At 37.3% G+C, this 18,259-nt stretch overlaps 1 protein-coding gene across 6 annotated transcripts in view; it reads right to left on the bottom strand.

Annotated features, from left to right (window-relative positions):
- psd3l (pleckstrin and Sec7 domain containing 3, like) overlaps positions 1–18,259 on the bottom strand; it is a 110,553-nt gene that overhangs the window by 9,538 nt on the left and 82,756 nt on the right. For 5 of the 6 annotated variants that reach the window (XM_066650895.1, XM_066650896.1, XM_066650899.1 and 2 more), the window contains 3 exons: positions 11,052–11,095; positions 4,411–4,604; positions 2,602–2,672 (listed from right to left, as the gene is read on the bottom strand). In XM_066650895.1, coding sequence (XP_066506992.1) covers positions 2,602–2,672; positions 4,411–4,604; positions 11,052–11,095 — 309 coding nt within the window. Of the gene's footprint in view, positions 1–2,601; positions 2,673–4,410; positions 4,605–11,051; positions 11,096–15,070; positions 15,575–18,259 lie in introns of those variants that run through there. The other variant, XM_066650900.1, reaches the window with a different exon arrangement.

The following is an 18,259-nucleotide window of genomic DNA, read 5'->3' as shown; positions in this document are numbered from 1 at the left end:
CAAAGTGTGCATGTGTGCTTGTGAGAGAGAGAGAGAGGGAGGAGAGGGGGAGTGGAGAGAGACTGACGGTAAAATTAAGAGAATAAGACAGTGAGACAGAGATAAAAACAGAGAGAGAGCAAGAGAGTCAGAACCTGAAAGATCAGATATAAGCTTCATGTCTTGAAACCCTTCCACATTTATAGTCTATGAAACATAATCCTCAGTGAGGCTGTGCTATGAACAGAGGCAGGAGATTGACAGCAGAAATTAATGTGTGTGAGTGTGCATGTGGTGTTCTGATAAAGTGCGAGTCAAGATTGCGACCCCACCGCCTCCACGCATAGTCGCAAGGTCCATTTCAAATTCAAATTCAGAAACATCCTTCAGTTCTCCTGCTCCGCTGATGAGCCACTGAGATTAATTTGGTGTGATTGCTGCTCCTCTGTTAATGTTAATGTAGCAGGCATGACGTTGGATAACTGACACAAGCATGGACAGCTAGGTCTGGCAATGAAACCAGCAACAAATTACAAACACCATCTCTAACACTTCCCATCTCCTAGCAGTCCACTCACCACTGAGCCTGCATTACCACACTACACCACAGCTCTACAACCGATGAGAACTGAGACCAAGATGTGACAGAACAACTATCACACTGTACGTGGACACACCTTTTTAAAGAGAGAGAGAGTCTGACAAATAATTATAAATACTCTTATTCAAACTCTTTCCAAATATTTTATTCCTTTTAAATGCCATAATCTAGTATAAGCCTTGTACCAAAGAAAGAAAAAAACCTTGCTGCTCCAGGCAAAATAATAACTAGCATTAGCATTTCTGCATGAAACCACTCATCTGCATTTTACATGAAACAAGGCACAAAACTAATTGATAGGAAACAGGCTGTGAATGTGTTTTTATTCCTATCTGGTGCTGATTTTAAAATCAGCCATACACTTCCATGGCACTCACAGCTAATGAGAAGGAAAATATATATATACAGTGCACTAAATCAATAATCAAAGCAAAAATATTTAACAGCAGTACACATTTAACAGTAACAACACACATACTTGCAGTCTTGATATGATTTCCGATTCTGAGGCCAAGATTCAGTTAAATATTGTCTACATTTTAGGTCTCTACACATCTCTAAGTACATGCTACACAGAGTGCAGCTCAGATAAAGAATTTATTTTCAGCTAAGATAAATACAGATCTTAGTTCAAAACAAAAGCCTGCACTGAAGCATGTCCTTGTGCAAAGCTGAGTGTCTACTCTATAAAACAATATAAAAAATAGACAGAGCATACCCTTTTGACTGGTTATGACATGTTCCACCAAAGAAGGTAAACGCAAAATTAATGCAACTGTGTCAGTGATACAGTGAAATAAAGCTAGGCAGCACCAGATGCATTGTAAGATGGAAGACAGGTTAAAAATAAATAGAAATCTCACTAAACACAAAACAAGCTGTCAGTTTGCAGGTCCAGTTCCGCTTTTAAAGATCTGAGCCAAAAAATGCAAACAACTGCCAACTTTAGTACAGATGCCAATAAAAAAAAACCTTGGATAATGAATTTAGATTGAAATTCAGAAAGTCATGGGTTTCTAAAAGGGAGCTCTGAAACACTGTTATATGCACATATAACAATTTCTAAATATTTAACAGACAAAATAAGTTTTATTTGCATGCAAAATTAAGTGTGGCGTAAGTCAAAAATTTAGTGTGAGTTATTAAAAATGGGTATATTTGCTTGCATAGAGAGTTAATAACTATTAAAAGAGTATCCACCTCAGTCCTGATCTTTGAACTAGAAACTGCAATCAGCACTCAAAAAAAATTTTTCTGCATTTTTAAGCCTCTTTTCAAAGAATAGTCCAGCAACAATCTTATCTGCAGCATGGTAAATTATTAAGTCCATTTTTGCATTACAATAAAAAGGTCTCAGATACAGGTATCCTACCCAGCCATCAAAGCTAAAAAAAACAAAACAAAAAACAAAAAAAACCCACACAACCTCAATCAGCTCCCAGAGTTCAATTTTCAACTAATAGTTCTTTTTCTTTTGTTCATCTTTTTTTTTTCCCCGCAGGAACGTGTGAATGACTGCTCTCAATTTATTGTAAATGTTTTAACGGGGGAAAACAGAGCTTTGTTCTTTTGTTGGTAATGAGTATATTAAATTTATAATGGAAAACAAGCATCAACGTCTATTATTGAGAGAACATTAATAATTCATAATGAAACATGTTGAACGTTCTACATGTTGATGTGTATGCAAATGAATGGAGTAGTAAGCGATGCAGAGGCCAATATTTAACAGCAGTTATACAGTAACTGTGCAAGAAGTGACAACACACAATAGCTGGCAAAGAATGACTGATTATTATCTGTCTGCAATAGAAACACAATCAAATTTTTTAATGTCAGCCACATTAATCATTTATAAAGAAGGTCAAAGCAAGTGGGGGGAAAAAAAGAAAAGAAAAAAAAAGAGAGAAGGTCAGTTGCATTAAAGCAACAAATTACCCAATCAGCTTAGTTTACATAGCTTTCCTTGTATGCATTTATATATATTAACTATATGTAAGCAAAGAGAATGAGAACTGTACCTTTTGTAAATAGAGAATCATGCCTTTAAGGACAGCATAGAATGTCTTCCAGCCTCTCCGCCCTCTTGGTGCTAAATAATGGAAGCATATATTTTTTTGTAACACTGTGCCATAAACAGTAAAAACGACCTTAAGGCTAACACAAATACACATACTTTTTCATAATTTCAGAGTTAATTTAAAATACAAAACAAAAAACAAGACAAACAGTAACCTAAATAATAAATGCAGAATGGATAGTCCATAAGGCTACATCTTACTAAGCCGGAAAGCAGGAGGAAAATACATTTTTACAAGTTAAATCAACCCTACTATACAGAAACCATATACAATACTGTTCACCTTTTCATTCTGTGCACGTTATACTTGTATATATAAATCTGTTTTATAGTAAGTGCTTTAATAGATCAACTTTACAAGCATCCCATAGATACTTTGGGAGTCGTCCAAGTCCTTCTGCCACCATTTGTCCCCCTGATTCAGAAAGCCTTTACCTTCCCTGTTATTTAAATCACAGAAGTGTGTCTTTGGTTGGTTGTGTGTTCTTGTGATTACAGTGGTCTGCATGCTTGAATCACATGGCTGGTCAGATCAGAGCACAGCAATGGCACACATAAGCCCTGCTGTTTTTAACTCTACTATAATAAAGGTCCATGAGCCCCTTGGGTGGTGTTAACCTCTTTGGCTCTGGCAGTATTACAAGCCTAGTCTGAGACTGCTAGGCATGACTGTACCTGAGCTGGCGCCACAGACTCATCTCACTAATCATCACTTCTTCTCTTCTGTATTTGTGAAGCAACTACGTTTCATTTATTAATTGTTGAAAATATCTCCTCGGGAAAATAAAAGGCTGCTTCAGGATTAGCACCCCAGGCCTAAATTGAGTAGTATATTTCTGTTAAACTTTCTGTTTAAACCATAAACATTAGGCACGGCTTAATTAAGGAGATCTTTTGTCAAAAACTGTACACACTTTTTGTATTCAAGAATAATTGGGCCACTGTTTTGCACTCAAACTTGTGGTTGCTTATTTATTTTCACTTAAAAAAAGAACATTTCATGTCTCAAACATTTCTGCTACATTTTGGGTTTCCATTTCTGTTTAATGTGAACAGTACCACCCTTCTGTAAGAACCCTGAGACTATTCATATGATACAATATTTAATTTGACACCATCAGCCAATAATCTGCCATAGCATCATTAAGGGACAAGGAAATTACTTCCTTGGAGTATACAAATGCCATGGCAGTAAACCTCAGAGATGAGCATTAATCCTCTTACTTTCAAGCAGAAATAAGCATGCTACTAAAAAGTCAGCAACTTTTTCCTCCTCTGGCAAGCACCAAAACTCATTAGACGAGGGAGATAAGTGGACGTGAAATATGAGGCACTAATGCCAAATCCCATCCATTCATGTCTGGTCGCTAGCAGCGCTGCATTCAACCTGTTCTTTGTGCCAGCACACATTACGCAGCAATTATTTTAATGACCATTCCGTTCTTTTCTTCACTTCTGTATCTACTAAAGTGCAGCTTCTGTTGGCAGATGTTTTTTTGAATGTTTTATTTATAAAAGAGGATGGTTCCTGCAGCAACAATGTTTATTGATAAGTACTAATGGCACTAACAGTTTTGGACAGAAACAATTTCATAGAAGGAAAGATGGTATTAAGGATATATGACACCCTAATGCACATTCACATACAAACTGCAAATCAATACATTTGAAAGCAAGCGCTGGTACCTAACAAATAAAATGGATAAAAATATTCTGTTCACAAACTCGATTAAGAGCCAATAAACCTTACTTTTCTTGCCATCCATGTCAGCATGGATTTTCCGGGCCAGAAAGCCTGTTTTATAAACAGCAGCATTGGGGTCATGGGCGATGTCCAGGAATGGGTTGCTGCCACTGCTGATCCTGCTAATGCTCTTTGCATTGGCGTTGTCCATCTTGTTGTCTGCAAGTTCAGAGAGGGACTTCTTCAATTCATCCCCATCACTGAAAAATAAAGGCAACATTTTCCTCCGTTAGCGTTTTCTCACTTCCTGGTAAAGCTCTGTATCTTCTCTATTTGATCCTACATTAGTCAGCCATGTTTTTTAAGCAAAGACATGCCCCATTTAGTTTTGCTACTTTTGGAACTCAGCATGAGATGTGGCATAATGGTGTCTAAAGCATATTTGAGACTTTAAAACTCTCAGAGGAGCCGTTTTTATTTAGTTATTTATTCCTTGGGACGTAATAATTGATGATCTGCACTTCGGTAGTTAAGCAGAGCCTAAGATATTCTACTCTGCCTCCTTGTGACAGAGCGTCAAGGTTCACTATATATTTTAATTACAAACCACTGCGTTATAAGGGGTCAGATGCTCTGCATATTTAGAATATGAATGACTGTATAAATGCAGTTTCCCACACAAATACACCAAGCTGTACAGGTACCTAAGCAACAATTCCATGGACATTAAAGTCCCATGCTTTCAAAAGCAGGCCAGGCAAAAACACTCTTCATAATTTTAGCATGAACAGGTGGGGCTATCCAGCTATAGGCAGAAAGGACTGATATATGTAAATGGCTTACATGACATGAAAATAACAGTGTCAGAACTGTTTTTTGCAGCTTAATATTCATAGAACCAAACAATACTATGGCTTTAAAAACTGAGCTCTTGCAACAGAGACATAAATCAGCAGTTTCCATTTTTTTGCTTGGTCTTAGCAGTGAAGATAAACATTTGCTTAGTGTGATAATACAGCACAATAAACAGGAAATGCTTTGGTGACTGCTTTATAAATAAAGGGCATCAAATGATTCCATTTTAGACTTAGAAGTGTTTACAAACAAATTGCACTGTTTTTGTTGCAAGAACTAATTTCCTCAATATAAATGAGAACATGACAGGTATTCAGATAGCCTGGGGACTACTTTTCTAATATTTGCGATTAAAAGTATTGTAATTTAAATATGGGTCTATACAGTGATAATGGGTTAAAGCAATAAAGTTTTAAAGGCATTTATTAACATTTTTTCATAATTTGTCACTATGTGACTTTGTGGGCAGCCACCAGTCACTACAACTACTTTGCTCTTTGTCTGCTTGTTTAATGTTATTTCACAGTCTTTGATGATACCAAGATGATTAACCCTACATGGAACTCACTTCAGAATCAGTGATTACATACAGTCTACGTAGTGTAACTGTATGTGGGAGTTAAAGGCTGACGCTTGTGCATTTCCCTCTAAAGAACCATTGTGTAAACTGTTTAAGTTAATGGCTAAGGACTTCCCTCCGTAACTGCTACTGAAACTAATAAATCTATTCTGATAAAGCTTATTTTGTCCACTAATGGCTGTAATTAAATGCACTTATGTTAAATAGGAAAATCTATATTTCAGTGGCAAATAATAAGCAAACGAAAAGAGAGTTTTATCACAATTCTGCCATTAATCTGACAGCTCTAAATTTAAACAGTATCACATTACATTAAAATATCACCATCAAAATATCATCCTTATGATGCAGCCCTTTAGCACTCAGTTTAATTTGTGGCTGAATTTTGGCCAGCTGGTTCTCCTCTTGATGACCATACTGGGAGGTGTTTTGCTCATGCCCTCCTGTTAAGATGCAGTGCTGGGCATGGCAACAAAAGATGAAGCATGGGCACAAAACTGAGCCTAAAATCTGAGCACCAAATGTTCTGAAACACTGCTGATTATCTCTTATACTGCCAAATTCAGCCCTCAAAGACCCGTGTGTTTTCCCTTCAGAGATTCCAAATTCTACACGAATACAATTTGTTGTATCTGGATTATGCACAAATGCAATGAAGCTGAATAATATGAGGTAAGCTCTGACAGAAAAATGAAGGAATCTGTGGCAGCTGTACAGTGAGCTGCTATTTTACACAGCAACGGTGGTGTATACAAACTCTACTACAATTTCACAGGCAAAATCTGACAAGGGAATTCTCAAAATATTTGTGGTTGGTAGGAGAAATTAGACCTTTTTTCTTTTTCAAGTTTTCTCTAAATGTTCCTGGAAAGGTTCTTAAAATAAAACTAAATTTAATATCTAAATTTATTTAAACCATTAAAAAATATTTTTAAAATTATTGTCTCATGACTCACCTTCTGAGTCAAGAACTTTTCTGCAAAATATCAACTCATGAGGTTAAAACATCAAACTAGCAATCAGGCACTACAAGGGTCTAAAAATAAATCGCTGCTCAACTAAAGAATCCAACAACATTATCATGAGGCTTTAATTGTGAATTTGCGAGTGAGGTGTTAATAAATGGCAACTGTTAGTCTGTGTTGCCAAGTCATTTACTTCATAATAGTTTCTGTTGTTTTAGGTATAATACGATGTAACCCCACTGTTGATCCACAAAGGCAGATTCATCCATCAGTCCAAAATGGAAAATAACAGCAAAGTTATTTAAAGCTACGGTAGCCTATCATCATCCTTGCTCACTGTGCAGTGTTCATGCTTCGTCAGTTTTTCATTTGAACAGTTTTTCTCACATGCTGAACTCAATATTTGCTTTTAGCATGGGCAGCATCAGCCTAAGCTGATTTAACGTAGCTTATATTGAGAGACTAGACACATTATCTTGTGGGTAAGGCAAATCTGTCAGATGTATATATAGCTGCTGGCACAATAAAAAAATATTTGCAGGACAGATTTAAGGAATAACCTTGTTGTATGAAGCTGTGTACTTTGAAAAATGTAGGCCCAGGGGCTGGTATTTCAAACCCCTGCATTAACTCGTATTAGAGCAACAGCCATGGAAGCTACAGGTTTGAAAGAAACCTCAACAAGTATTTGAAGGCTGCTGAAGATGATAAGCTGGTGTCCATGTGGGCTGCTGTGTAGGAGGCTGTCTGCGTCATGAAAAACTGCCCAGTCATTCAGCTCTCACCATCTCACTCTGGCCAGCATTATCACAATCAATACAGGTACCTCCAGAGTGTGGCCACAAACACATACTTAATATGGCTGACTCTTTCCCCATATCAACACTGCACTGTCTGAAGAGATAAAGAAAGCCTTTGCTGCTCTTGGAAAATATTTTTTGGCTGATAGAATCAAACAATACAATGGCTATAAGAATGCATCAAGATCCAACAAAATCAAGACAGATAAAACATCTTATTTAAATACATATCGGCTTGCTTTATATATTAATAAAGAAATGCAAATGCAATGGCTACCAATATATTGATCACCCTCAAATCTTTTTTAAAGATATAGAGGTCACAACTCATTGAGTCCTGAGCTCAATGACTTGTACATATTGGCCATAAAGATTGGAAAAAAAAATAAATGGTGGTCTCTGGTTTTGTACAGTATTTTTATTCTGCTTCACAGTGAACCCTTAAGGATGAATGCATGTGTCTCAAATGACTGACTGGAAACAGATGGCTGTGTGTATATCTAAACTGAAGGTTTAAAGTGTCTGCCATTCATAGTCTTGCATAAATCTGTCAATCCCCAGAGACAGCTCCTGCTGAAGAATGTAAACATCAGCTGGAAACACAAGTTTTCAGTGTTGTTTTTGTGTCTGTACCTCAAGTTACATAAGATAAATCATAAAATAAAAATCCACATATCTATCAAACATGCTAAACCAAAATAGGCAAGTATGCAATGGCCTGAAATACTCTGTGAAGATGTGAAGAGCCTGTGACTTTTGCCAGTGCTTCATGACCATACGGGCCAGTTCAGTCATAACTCATCTCACTGAGCGCTCCAGAAGAATTTCTACAGCAGCAGTTAGTGAGCAACGTTTACGGAGATGAGTTATTTGATCAAAGTACAGAGGGAACAGAGTAATAAATTGCTGTAATTGGATGGGACTAGCACCTGTTCTCTGTCCTCAAGAGGCAGCCACTGCTATGCCAGAGGATGGCTCTGCCTAGAGAGTGAAGAATGGGGCCGAAAAGCAAGAGAACATTGAGTTACAGCACAGTCTGAGCTCCTCTTACTCCTACAGCCTACTGAGGAATAAGCTGCCTCTTTCATAGGCTACATATTAAAATGGGGGAAAATGTTACACAGACTTATTGTACAGACTGATAAACCAAGGTCAACATGGGAGCAGGACTGCAGTGAACATCTCCAGTTTTGCTTCACAGTAAGTCTTAATGTGCCCAAAACTAAACTGAGAAGTATTTGTGACTTTAAAGAAGAGCTGGATATTGCTTGACTTGATTGTGGAAAGTTCTGGGAATGAATTTACTGAAAAGATGTGCTGATACTTGCGATTAGAGATTAAATATAAATGATAATATTTGCAAATAAAATAATTTGCAAACACCAGCTTTACTCATGAATTAGTTTTAGGAAAGGATGACAAAGATGACGAAGAGGAGATGAGGTGTATTTTACTGTGTTGTAATGCTTGCAGTTGAGATGTTCCCCATCTCAGTACACACAATGAGAGGGACTCTGGTATGTGGCAGTCCAAAAGCCAGCACACACAGGTTCTTATTAAAAAACAATAGCAGCTGTCTGTGAGAACAGTTTGACCAGATGCCTCAGTCTGAATAGGGTCAGCAGGAGGTCAAAAAAGCTGCAGTGAAGTCATTCACTTCATATCACTGCTTTGAAACTTTGAGCAAACAGCCTCCAACCAAGTACTGAATAAGACAAAACGCTTTACTTGATTAAAAGTCCACTGTGTGTACAAGACATCGTCACTGCCCTAAAAAACTGATGCCAACAAATAACAATCAAGCTTTAATCTTCTTATAATCCAAGTCAAATGTTTAAATGAATTCAAATGTCAGAGGCTATTCTTTAGTTAGTTGATGTAAAAGATTTGTCAGTGAGTCTCCTCCTCCAAGTGTGATGAGTTACCCACTGACATTGACTTTCATATTGCTAAATATTAAAAGTGTTTATTGGAGAAAAAAAATTATATTATATTATATTATATTATATATATATATATATATATATATATATATATATATATATATATATATACACATATATATACACTTATCTTAATTTATTTTTTTTGAAACTGGGTTAAACAGAAGATGATAAAAATTTGGGTGCTGTTCAGAATCTTTAGTGACATCTAAGTAATATGCAGCAAAAAGAGAAAGCTGTCAAATAACCTATATTTCCTTCACGGTGAGGCACAAAGAAGGATGTAAGATTCCTTTCAGGAATAGTCATAAATGGGCCCAAGAGACTACAAATGAGGCATATAACCTCAGGGAAATGTAAATCTCAATCATGGACCAAACATACTGGTGATGACATGCAATGAGAGAGCCTCTTTTAATCACGACAGGCTTGCCGTGTACAAGCAGCAGAGTTGGCGTTTGCAAGCTGTAATTTGGTAGATTACCTAAGGCACAATGGATCAGCCTCACACTTTATCATTGTTATCAGGAAGACAGATTGTCATTCTAATGTGATGTTTTTCTGATGCTAATTACGGCTCTTGTCTCAACTGTCACCAATCCAATCATTTGCCTCAGAACATACATGCTTCTGCAATTTTACACAAATACACACAAACACATCCACATACATAGATGCACAAGTATTTGTTTGTGCTTGTGAGTTGTCACCCTCCTTTATATGCTGTCACAGTTAGACTGGAATACCCTACATATACATACATACATACATACATATACATAGAGATGTAACTTGAACCAATTTTAACCACTATTCTAATACAAGGGCCCTGCTATTGCTAGAATTATAAACAATGAGACAATTGTCATAAATAAACACAATTTCATATTTTATCACACTATGTACAGCTGAAAAATATTTTATCCAAGACAGACATGACTTAATCAGCACATGATTGCCCTCCTATGTCTCAGATTCATTACACTGCATCAAGTTTGCTAGTTCATCTGCCACTGATGACAACATTAACTCAACTGTCACAAATATAAGTGCCTGAAATAACAAATGCACACTATATGTTACAGCAACAAAAGAGTGGAAATGTTGCATACACATGTACCGTCTTAATCAAACGTTTGGGCACACACAACATTTTATGTTGTTTAAATGTTCTATTGAAAAATAGAGGACTTGTTCTTACATTTACTCTCTCTTGGTAATGTATAACTTATTTGGAATTACATTTGCCCATCACTAAATATATGTAATAGACATATTAATATTATAATAAAACTGTAATGAATAAACGTATAGCTGAAACGTTTCATTCCAAAATGCTGTCCGACCATGTCTAACCATTTTGGCCAGAAATAGGTTTGAAAAAATGATTGTCCATGTAAATATCAAACTTCTTTTTATTTCTATATTCACGATTTAATCATTGGCATTCCTAGTATATGTTAAGCTTACTCTGAAAAATTCTAAAGTTTTCTTTGAAAATGCATAAGGTTTAAAGCATTTTGGAAAAAAACCCTTCAGTCTTGAATGAAAAAAAAATACATACACTGCCCATTCCAGCTTCTCGTTCTTGATTGAGTTGTACAACACCTGCAGAGAAAAAAAATGAACAAAAAGGCATCAGTCGGACAGTACAAAAATCCATTTAACAAGAATTCCTCTTGTTATTGACCATACAGTTGTACAGACTGATCTTTCATATTTTCTCACTTGGTGACATTCGAGTTTTATGATTCACCAGAGGGCAAATAGTACACAACACTTTAAAGTAACCATTTGAACAATTGCTTAAGAAACACAAGATGATTCAATAGCTCTGGTGTGGTATGATGCTGCATATGTTTGGTCCCCCTGCCATCAACAGTTACTGGTCAAACACTGCAGCCGTGAAGTGTGATGTAAAGTGTGTTCGTCTCTCAGCTTCCCCCACCTTCCTTCTTTTGAATCATTGATTTTACAGTGGCTCTAGCACCTCTGAATTCTTCATTCATTCTGAACTAACAGAATAAAGAACTAAATACAGGAGCTTCAACCTCATTACTGTGCATCTCTGGTAAATTAAAAAAATAAATAAATAAATACTGGATCTAAAAGAACTGAGAACAAAGGGTAGTGATTCTAAATCAAACTGCAGTGTTGCAGCTAAACAACACATGCATCTACGATGACCTCTAAGAAGTGAGTCAAGCAAGTACACTAAGATCTAGATAAAACTATGTCCTGAAGAATTTAAATCAAATAAACTACAAGCAAATTTATACAGCATTGTACAAAAGACCATCCTTCAATACTTTTAATTTCCAATTAGAATGTGCATTAATTACATGCATTGTACTTCAGAAAAATTATACATGGAAAGGGGAACGTAAAAAAAAAAAAAAAAACCCTAACCCTGGGGTAAGGTGGGGATGTAGTTAAAAAAATAAAAAACAATACAGAAAACAGGACCCGTATCAAAAACGCAGGACGCCAAAGACCACCAAATTGTCTCCATCAAACAAAGAGTACATAAAGCTTCCATCCTTGGGAGATATGAAAGAATAATTTGTACTCTTGCTTTAATTTTGAGAAAATCCAAATGGTGTCAACCTTTACAGTGTGACCCCGAACCTCACAGCCCATTTTGCCAAAATTTTTCAATACCAACTCACAGCTGAAACTCTACAAAGCTGACACTGTGTGGCAGTATCTGACGAACTGCTTCAGCTCAAAGCAATATAAGCACAGAAGAATTCACAAGCACTAATGTGAAAGACTGCATGTGTTTTAATAATATTCAACCTTCTTTTATTGTTTTTATGTATTATTTATGACATATTAAAGATGATCCCACTCCGGGTGACTGTCTGTGAGGAGTTGGTGTGTTCTCCCTGTGTCCGCGTGGTCTCCTCTGGGTGATCCGGTTTCCTCCCATGGTCCAAAGACAATCGTTGGTAGGTGGATTGGTGACTCAAAAGTGTCCATAGGTGTGAGTGAATGTGTGAGTGTGTGTCGCCCTGTGGAGGACTGGTGCCCACTCCAGGGTGTATTCTTGCCTTGCACCCAATGATTCCGAGTAGGCTCCGGACCCACCACAGCCCTGAGCTGGAAGCGGTTACAGACAATAAATTAATATTAAAGATTAACTCATAAGTAAGGCTTGTGTCACCTACTTTTATTATATATATTATAACCAGCATTAGGCTCCTTATTATATTGTTCCTGTTTAAAGACTTGGTGTATTTGGACTAAATCTTTATCAAAAATGTAACTGTTCAGTGTTCTAGGATAGGTCAGTAATTCAGCACAATATTCAAAATACTGACATACCATGGCCTACTATAAAATACAGTGTAAACTCTTTAAGACTTGTGAAGTTTCATGTGTAATCATCTTGCAAGCACACCCAAAAGAACACTTCTCTCAGTGTGTTTTGTCTTTTTTATAGATACCAGGGAAGAGCCTAGCAATTTATTATTGTTATTTGAGGTCACACATGACTAGTCATTAAAAAGATCACTGCCTTATTCAACGACAGATATTGCTAACAACAAAAACATGACAAAAAGCTTACATTAAACATAACACAAAAAAATACAGTGTTCGAATAATTTTGCATGGCTGCTAATAATTCAGCCACTATCAAAAAAAGTAACTGACATGAACAGCTGTTAAAATAAGACATGACAGTGTACTTACAGAGGAAAAAGTCTATAAGCAAAATGTAAACAAAAACAATCATAGTGGTTTGATGTGAAACGCTCCATTCTAGAGAAATATACAAAGTGAGAATTGTTTACAGCAGTAGTGCTAGGAATCAGATATATAGTCTTTACAATTTCTAAAAGCTACATCACAGGAAGCCGTTAGAAGAAATGGTTGAGAGTATGATGGCTGACGCTGTAGATACTATTTTACTTGTTTTGGTTTATATTTAATCATTTTGGTTTAAGATATTGATTTAACATGCGCTATTTACACATCCATAAAATTCAGACGCACTATTTACTTTCAGAAAAACTTTCAATTTACTATTTACTTTCAATAAAAAAAGTTTCCTAAAACAGTCCACAAGAAAACATTTTACACCCGCCTTACATTTTCCAATAATTTGCCACTAAATATAAAATTCAGAGGACACACACAGACATTTCAAAATATTAAGACAAAATGGCTACATTTGCACTAAAGACATTGGAAGCTCTAGCTCCTAGAATCTCCTTTGTAAAGAAACCAGCCTCAAATTTTCTTTAAATTAGATGCACCTATAAGGCTTCATTTTACACTAAAACAACTGAATCTGTGGAATTCCCCATAAAAAAAATTGTTGTCCACTACTGTATGTTTAGCCCCCTCCTCTGGACACTACAAGCACTGAAATATGAGGAAGATGTAGACTAGCCTGAGGAAGAGAATCCTGTGTGACGTACAAAGAGAGGGGGAGGAGAAAATATATATATATAAAACATAGGCATGGCTTTGGATATATATAAGACAACATCTTATAACAGAACCGCTATTAGAATTCTTATAACTCTGAAGCATTTACAGATCACAATAATACACATGACACAACTAATCCTATTACAAATCTTATTATTCAATATTCTAGTACAAACCTATTACTGAGAAAACAACAACTGCTTCGTATCAGGTGTATTTCAAGCAGAAATATCTGGACTACAGGAGCAAGACACCAGACACATTAAGTTTAATTGCCCACTTATGGCATGTGGAGGGTGTCTCAGAGAGGTTGAGAGGACGCATGGGAACTGGTGAGTATACAAAGTTACAGAAAATATGTACTTCTGGCATCAATGCCAATCACTCAAGACAAACAGGTACAAAAAGAGCAATGCAGTGGAGAGAGAGAGAGAGAGAGAGAGAACTAAAGGCAAGGTGACTTATCTGTTAGAAAAGCATAGAGATTGAGACTATCACTATCAGACTATAACAACTGTTCTGTTCTTCTTTAGACTGACGGGTAAAGGGAATTTCTGAGCCATTCATCACACTGAAAAGCCCCGCTACTCTCTGTTATCTTCAACTGAGGAGGCAGGATTCACTCTGAAAAGCCAAGAAAGCTTCCCACCCGAGGAAAATGCAGCATTTAGTTCAAAGTGAAATTAGCAGGCTGAGTGCTGCAGGCATTACACCAGTGCAAGAGTGGCATTCCCACTAACAAGTGGCAATTTACAGCCTGTGTGTAGAGCACAGACTCCACAGTTTTACTATGTTATGCAAAACGTGACTGAGAAAGTCAGTAAATCATAAAATTAAAACAATAACAGATTTTGCAGATGCAGCTTATCTGAACTAGCCAAGCAGAGTGTTTTTACCTCCTCCGTCCTGGACTGTCCGGAGGAACTAGCCATTTTCAAGGACTTGAATCAGTGCTTATGTTTGTGTGCAGTGTAAAGACGGTAAATACTACAGCAATAATCAAAGTAGCATGTTTAAATATGGCAACACATGTGTTACAGCAAGTCTCAACTAATCCAAAAACAGTTATGAAATCTAACAGCATGCATCAGTATCAAAAGGCAAAATCAAGGAAAAAAAGGATTATAAAAATAACCTTTTTACCTTGTCCTTTTTGGAGTGTCCAGTGGAAAATTCAGATGAATTGGACATTTTCAGGGACTTGGAGCGGTGCTGGGGCTGTCGCCTAACCGACTCCTCCCTGCCGTACTTGACCGAGCCACTGGCACGCATACTGCGGACCTTCCCAGTACCCTGAACACTGTTTACCCCAATCATCTTCTCAGCTAAAGCGCAAAAACGTAGAGGAACTCAAAAAGAAAAAAGCCACCTGTCCCGAATACCAGTTATCAGAGAGTGTGAGAGAGAGGGAGAGAGTGCAAGGGAGAGCGGAGAGTGTGTGGAGGAACAGCAGACAAAACGTGTGAGCAATCACAAACGCTCAGGCACACACACATACACACGCACACATACACACACACGCACACACACACCCTCTCTCTCTCTGAGGCGTCTCCTCCTTTCAAATAGCCAGCATCGCGTCCACCAGTGTTTTGATTCAGAGCTTACAGTTCCCCTGAAAGCCACACATCACTGACTGAGAGTTTGAGAGAGGAGGAGAGAGAGAAGAGAGGCTGGAGGAGAGAGAGAGGGAGGGAGGGAAAGAGAGGGAGAGAAAAAGGAACGAGAGGGGAGGAGAAGGTCCCTCCCCTTGTGGAGTGAGCCAATGTTCAGAACGTTTTTATTCCTAACAGCAACTGCTCTTGTGATGCTGAGCGGCAGCCTCATTATTGTCTGCAGTGGGAGTCTGAAGACGGCAGAACAGAGGAACGTGGGACAGCGTGCAGGGTGAACACTGCTTGAATATGGGGTCATGTACTGTATCCAAAAGAATGTCATTAGGCCCCAACATAACTTTAACTTCAGTAACTTCAGTTTCAAATGCGAGTCTTCTATGTAATATGTTCTTAATGAAGATGAAATAGATGAAGTAGTAGATGAGGAAGAGGTAGACGATCTGGATCTGCACTTTTACCCTGGGAGTGCCAACAAAGGGTAAAATAAGTTTGAGAGGAAGCACTAGCTAAAGAGAGCCTGATGGGAAAAAACAAGGACACCAGTGGGGAACAGTGAAGTCAGGGTGAGCTCACTGCCACAGTTTTTGTTGATAAAGCAATGATAATTTGATGCATATCTGAATCTGCATCTACCTGTATCTTACCTGTAACTACATTGGCTGCAGTTTCCATTTAGATCAACAGTTAAATCTATATTTATGGATTCATGTGGTAGGTGTGTTAATACAAAATGTTAAAAATGAATGGGATTAATATTAATAAGTGGCTGTAGAAGTAACAGTTGTAACAGATTCTATGCTTTAGACTCACAATGCATTTCATATTAAAGAATATTTAAAATAAACACTGTACATGATTATTGCTTTGTGTCACATCTAGATTATAATTTTAGATCGGTGGAATCTCTGAATTGGGTCCTGACATCATATATCCATGGATTTTTTTTACCCACTGGATTTCCTACATAGCCAAGACTTGAAAATGTATGAGAACACCCACACAGACAGAGACAAACACACACACACACACAGTTATCAGAGGGTAAGGGTTAGAAGTCTCTGTGGTGTGTGAGCCCATGAAGACGTGAACTAAGTGTAGCTCTATAATCATCATGTTCAGAGTCAGTGCAGCTCACTAAAGAGATTTAAAAGGAAGGTGATACTGAACATTGCAGTTCTCCTATAATACACTGCTCTGAGAGAGAGAAACAGTAAGTGATGATGTGGTTTGGGCTTGGTGTTGATCAGTCAACTGTTTTGAGAACAGCAGTAGCTTTTTTTTTTATTTGGAATTTTTAAGTTCACACATTTCTTATTTTATTTACAGCAATTAATATTTGCTTGCACTTTCATTTTGTACACTGTTATCTGTATCCTTAGATTTTCCCCTTCCTTATCAAATTATATATATTCTCCAAAGAAATATCATCTAGGAAAACAAAATTGCACATATTTCAAATGCAAATTAAATACGTTTAGTGTAGTTCCTGACAGTGCTGCATATGATATCATACAAACATAATTGTCATCACAGCTCATAACACTATTGCAACACACTACTTGGTGTGCATTTGGTTCTTGTCAAAGTTAATAATTCATTGGTGTTATCCCATTAATTTACTATACGTATGTAATTTAAGCCACTCTAAAATGCTAATGATGGTGATTGGGCCACAGCAGCTAGGTCTAATTATTCCAGTACAGTGAGCACAGAATTACCACTGGCAAAGGTGTAAACTGGACTTTTCCCCTTTGATACAATGGCAAACAGTAGTTGGTCAGCCCGATCCTAACTGGTTATGTTAGGTTCAAGCCTTACTTAAAGGTCTGAGACTAACCTGAAAACATGCAAGCCACCAATAGAGAGATGAGTTGTCATATTTTAGTGGATGTGCCAGTGGGCTGGAGCACATGCTGGGCTTTCAAGGGAATTGAAGAGGAAGGAAAAAAAAAACACTCAGTAAATGTGTCTTTGAACTCTAAAAAAAAGAGGCAAATCTGTGAAATATTGGAGGCACTCCAGTCTGCAGTTTTATTACTGTAGGCCAATGCCTGCCATATTGGGAGTGATCGGGACAGACGCTCTTAGGCATTATGGGACAGGCTCAGGCTCATTGTTTTACTGGATAGAGGATATTAATGTTTGGAGTGAGGACATAGCAAGGGGGTGAGGATGGAGGGGGAAAATCCGATTTAGCTCATCAGGGGACCATTCAATACCCATTTGGATGCAGAATTAAGGATGCAAATTTGCCTTGATCTATGAAAATTTACTGCAGAATCACAGCTAGGAGAGATACAATGTAGAAATTTCCATGAATAATCAAGTCTAATTTAATTGAAGTAACATGCAAATCACAGTACTTGAGGATATGGAGTCTCAGGACAAAAAAGCCATGACATTTAAATAGTACGTCTATAATTTCGATATCTGCATGACCTTGGTACATACAGCCAGGAGAGTCTATTCTGCACAGCAGGCAATGATGAAATAAGATTTTCTGTGAGTAGGTGCCATATAATTAAGTGAATCATCACAAAAAGAAGGAGCTTATTTGACCCAGTTTGTGTCCACCTATGTAATGAAGACTTACATGACAACCAGTTTGAACTGCCATATTCACAACTGGAGAAAAATAACCCTTAGGAAGCAGTAAGCATAAGTACAGTAGTACACAGTCTTACAGTGGCACCTAATCACTAAAAGGTACAATCAA

The sequence above is a fragment of the Hoplias malabaricus genome, chromosome 18, assembly GCF_029633855.1.
Source record: "Hoplias malabaricus isolate fHopMal1 chromosome 18, fHopMal1.hap1, whole genome shotgun sequence".
In the NCBI taxonomy this organism is placed as follows: domain Eukaryota; kingdom Metazoa; phylum Chordata; class Actinopteri; order Characiformes; family Erythrinidae; genus Hoplias; species Hoplias malabaricus.
The sequence above is the reverse complement of the archived record's forward strand: the minus strand, read 5'-3'. Positions and strand labels throughout refer to the sequence as shown.